The following is a 4,177-nucleotide window of genomic DNA, read 5'->3' on the forward strand; positions in this document are numbered from 1 at the left end:
TTCGGGACAAGTTTGCGGAATAAATGCTCCTAGGGATGAGCCATAAACTTTCCCTTGTTTATCTTCAGTAGATACAAATGCCCTGAAAGTCTGGTCCGTTATCTCTCGTTTGACAAACCAAGATGTTGTTGAATTTGCTACGGATACAATACATGTCCCCAGTCTTATATACTGTGCTGCCATGTGTTAAAAGAAATCCAGCTGTAACACATTCCGGTACAATGGCCCCACTGAGGACTGTCACATGTACCAGGAGGAACATTATAAGGCCACTGGGCCCGGTATAGTTAACAAATTCTATCAATTAATGCCACAGGGTACGTAGAAAACTCAAACCTTACCCATTGAAAATAAACACAGGAATGTTTCATCTAGCTACATGTATGAGTAAACTACGAAACCTTCCTCAAGTTGTAATCCACTCAAAGTCTATACAGCTATTGCTATTGGAAAAGAGGGAGAATTTTATCCAACAGGACTCTTAAATTGTAAGAGCAAGCTTATTCTTGAGAGAATAAAGCCCTTTAAAAAGTTGCATGAACTTATAATTGTGCAAGATACTCTAAATATTGTTATCAAAACAATACAACAAACGTGTGGAAAGAGATGTGGAAATTTTGGATTTTCTAAAAATTAGGATTGTTTTACTAGATAAAGGAATTGAGAACATTCTGGTAAACATAAAACTCTTTTTATTTAAGATAACACAATTAGTTTTCATGGAAAGGCACACGAAAATTTAAAATGAAACATATGGAGATAATAAACAGTATTCAAGATCAGAAGTCCATAACACAATACAAAACAGGAGCAGTGCAATAACTTAATTTTGTTGAAAATAACTTTCCTTCTGTTGAAAAATAATAATGATTGCGAGGAAAAAATAAGCACATGCCCCCAAAAAGGAAAAGAAAAATCAATCAAATATCAATCAAACAAACAAAAATTGACTTTAAAAGAATAAGTTATTAAATACTGGATAGTATGTAAATATACATGCGTCTATGAAGTAAATCAATAATTATGGTTTTGTGAACATGGACTCTCTCAACGTTTGTTTAAAGAACTTTATTTTTCTTTATTGTTCCAACTATCTGATTGGCTCAAACTAGATCACATGATCAAGTTTAAAAAGTGCTATAAACTGGATGTTTCTATTTTAAAAATTTATAAACCTGATGTTTCTAAAATTGGAAACGTTCTTCTGTGAAGCAACAATAGTGCTGACGTCACAATAGTCTTTATAAACTGGATATTTCTAAAAACAGATACTGCAGCTGGCATTCATTACTGTGACGTCATAATGCAAATGACATAACAATACCATATATGAGAAGGTACTGAGTATTAGAAAGAATGATTTTAAGACATTTCTTATTAACTGATAAAAAAAACCCAATAAAACAGTTGTAGCCTTTTGATTCGGTACAATCCCTAGAAATATAGACCTTAAAGAAAGCATATCGACCTCGCACTTTCTGCTCGGTCAATATGCTTTCTCTAAGGTCTATATATCTAGGGACTGACCTCATCAAAAGGCTATGATTGTATATTGCATTATATTAAAAAAAGATTATGTGTATCACAATTTTCACAACCAGTGACAATTTTACGCCAATTTTTTTCTTTTTTGGGCTATTTTAAAAATGCTAGCATAGAACGCTTATATTGGATTATCCCTAAAATAGACCATAATACGGTATATGCTATTCCTTGTAGACATTTAATTCGATTCATAGTAACTACACAGTACTTATAGATACATTCGTCCGCAGTTGTTTTAAAATTGAATTTAAGTAGTAAAAATATTTACTTAACCTAAGTACAATTGGTTTAAGGTTGCATTTCTGGGCTGGATGAGTGGTTCCCGGAAATTCAGAAGTGCATCTGGCTCTACCCAACAGCTCTGAACTATTACGATGCTAATACAACTTGTCAATCAATGTCCAAAACTCTCATCAACATGGAAACTCCTGCAAAACTCCAGTTTGTCAAAAACTTGATGGATTTGATGGGATATTGTAAGTTATTGTAATAATCAGCACCTGATTTTGAAATCACTAAAATTTGCCATTATTGGACTTTTACGAGAAGCACTGACTTTCACAGTTGACGATTTACTTGACATTTAAACTTGCATTGTGGATGGAAGTACGGAATTGATAATAGATAAGAACATCTTTCTAGTGGTCATAAGTAGTGCCCCTAATATTGTTAGGGGGACTAACATGTGAAGATCGGGATTTGAGGGTAGGATGGTTGGCGTTTTCTTTAAGGACAACTGATTTACGCTTTGAAATAACCCATTATTTTGGTTGAATTAAATGTTGAGCTAAATATTTTATCGTAAAAGAGCTTCCGTACGTTGTTCTAGTGTAAAAGTAAGCTGTCGACTGTAAAAGTCAGCGCTACTCGTAAAAGTCCATTATAAGTACAGTATCACAAAGTCTAAGATTATTTCATGTTACTTTTTAGGCTAATCTCTGACATAAAAAGTTTTTGTATCATAGTGGATAATTGGTGTCTTGATTTATTTAAAATTTAGTCTGGATTCACTCATATGCACGAAGAGAAAGCGAGAACTCGTACAGCTGGAAATCTGGTTCTCCCGTTACACAAAACTGGTGCCCCGGCCAGCCAGATGGCGATTTTTCTTGTGTAGGACTAGACATAAAGTTAGATGCCTGGTGTCCAATTGGAGGTTTCGACGATATAATTTGTTCAGATACAAGACATTTCTTCTGTGAATAGCAAAATAAAACAAGCTTGTCATAAACTGGATTTTACATATTTTGGCATTTCGAACATTGCTTCCAGGAAGAAAATCGATAACTCAGGGACATAGAAATTGAACAGTATTCCATGGCCATTAATGTACTTTTATGAAGCAAAGCTGAAGACATTAGAATATCAGACATACGATATTTTCTTCGAATTTCCAACTGAAAAGCATATACATATAAATGAGTTTGTTTGTGCCTAAATTTGCATTATGAGCGTTAACTATAGAAATCAGCATGTTTATATTAACACATTAATTTAGAAAATCAATTCTTAAACAATCTACTTTGATCAACTTTAATTGCTTCTAAAACAAAACGTCACCTTCAGTAGAAGGTTGAAAAATCCCTGTTTCTTTCTAACTTTATCAAGGTTCAATGAAGGCAAACAAGGAAGATATGCTTTGATGTGGGGAAATACTTTATTTTTAGATTCGTCGATAATATCAGTTTAGTTCCAAAAACAGTTTAGAAGCTTTTCGATCTGAAGACATTTTACCTGAAAAATTACCATGAAATTTAGAAAATACTTTTGTTCACGGAACTTGATATTTAACCATATTATATTATAAAAGCGTGTATCTTTAACTCTCAGTTTTTTGTGATATATAATCGAATTTTTTTTTAGCTTGATTACTGTTCATTTTCTTAAATTCCGTCTTATAATGGACAAATCGATTATGATGTTCAAGAGTGTTCGCTTCACGGTCGAGAAGTCTGGGTTCGATTCTAGTTCGACAAGCTGCGTCAGACCTAAAACATAAGCAGAGTATTGCTTGTTCCATCACCGCAAAAAAGTAGAAATTGATCACTATCGATAGGTGACGTCACAATACAGACTCCTCACTGCTCAATGTCCCAGGGTGCCATATATGTAAATTGGACCTCATTCACCGATGTTCACACGTATATGGTGACATCCTTTTAAGAGTGATAATTTTTGAATGGGACCTTCAATAACTGTAAACAATGAATGGATGATTATATTTTATGTTAACGCAAGCTCACATGCTTTTTTGATATAAACCTTTTGTAATACACGGATATGCAAATATCCTCCCCGTTCTGCTTATTCCGGTGTCAGTTTACGGATTTTTTTCTCGAATATAATGAATAAGGAAGCTTTTTGAAGTCTATGATTTTATTCGAACATGATTCCAGTGAATGAAAGAGTTGCAACTGTGCGTTTGATTTTTAAGATTAGTTCTTTTTAAGACCAAATATGAATATTTCAAGATAATTAAACTACCATATTCAATAATTATTTCTTTTTTAAATACAGGTATGTTTGTTCTAAGAAACGAAGCGGCCTTGCGTATTTTATTACTGATCTATTTATAAATGATTTACAAACAATCCATTTTGGCTTCATGGCTATTGATTCTGAGATAATAACC

At 33.3% G+C, this 4,177-nt stretch overlaps 1 protein-coding gene across 1 annotated transcript; it reads left to right on the forward strand.

Annotated features, from left to right (window-relative positions):
• Positions 1–244: 244 nt before the first annotated feature.
• On the forward strand, positions 245–2,751 carry LOC134267371 (collectin-12-like). Its single transcript, XM_062749588.1, has 3 exons — positions 245–317; positions 1,839–2,021; positions 2,546–2,751. Exons 1-3 carry the CDS (start codon positions 245–247, stop codon positions 2,749–2,751), a joined length of 462 nt encoding a protein of 153 aa, XP_062605572.1.
• The last annotated feature ends 1,426 nt before the right edge of the window (positions 2,752–4,177 follow it).

Source organism: Saccostrea cucullata, unplaced genomic scaffold (assembly GCF_032062105.1).
Source record: "Saccostrea cucullata isolate Sc308-1 unplaced genomic scaffold, CSIRO_AGI_Scuc_v1 ctg832, whole genome shotgun sequence".
Classification (NCBI taxonomy): domain Eukaryota; kingdom Metazoa; phylum Mollusca; class Bivalvia; order Ostreida; family Ostreidae; genus Saccostrea; species Saccostrea cuccullata.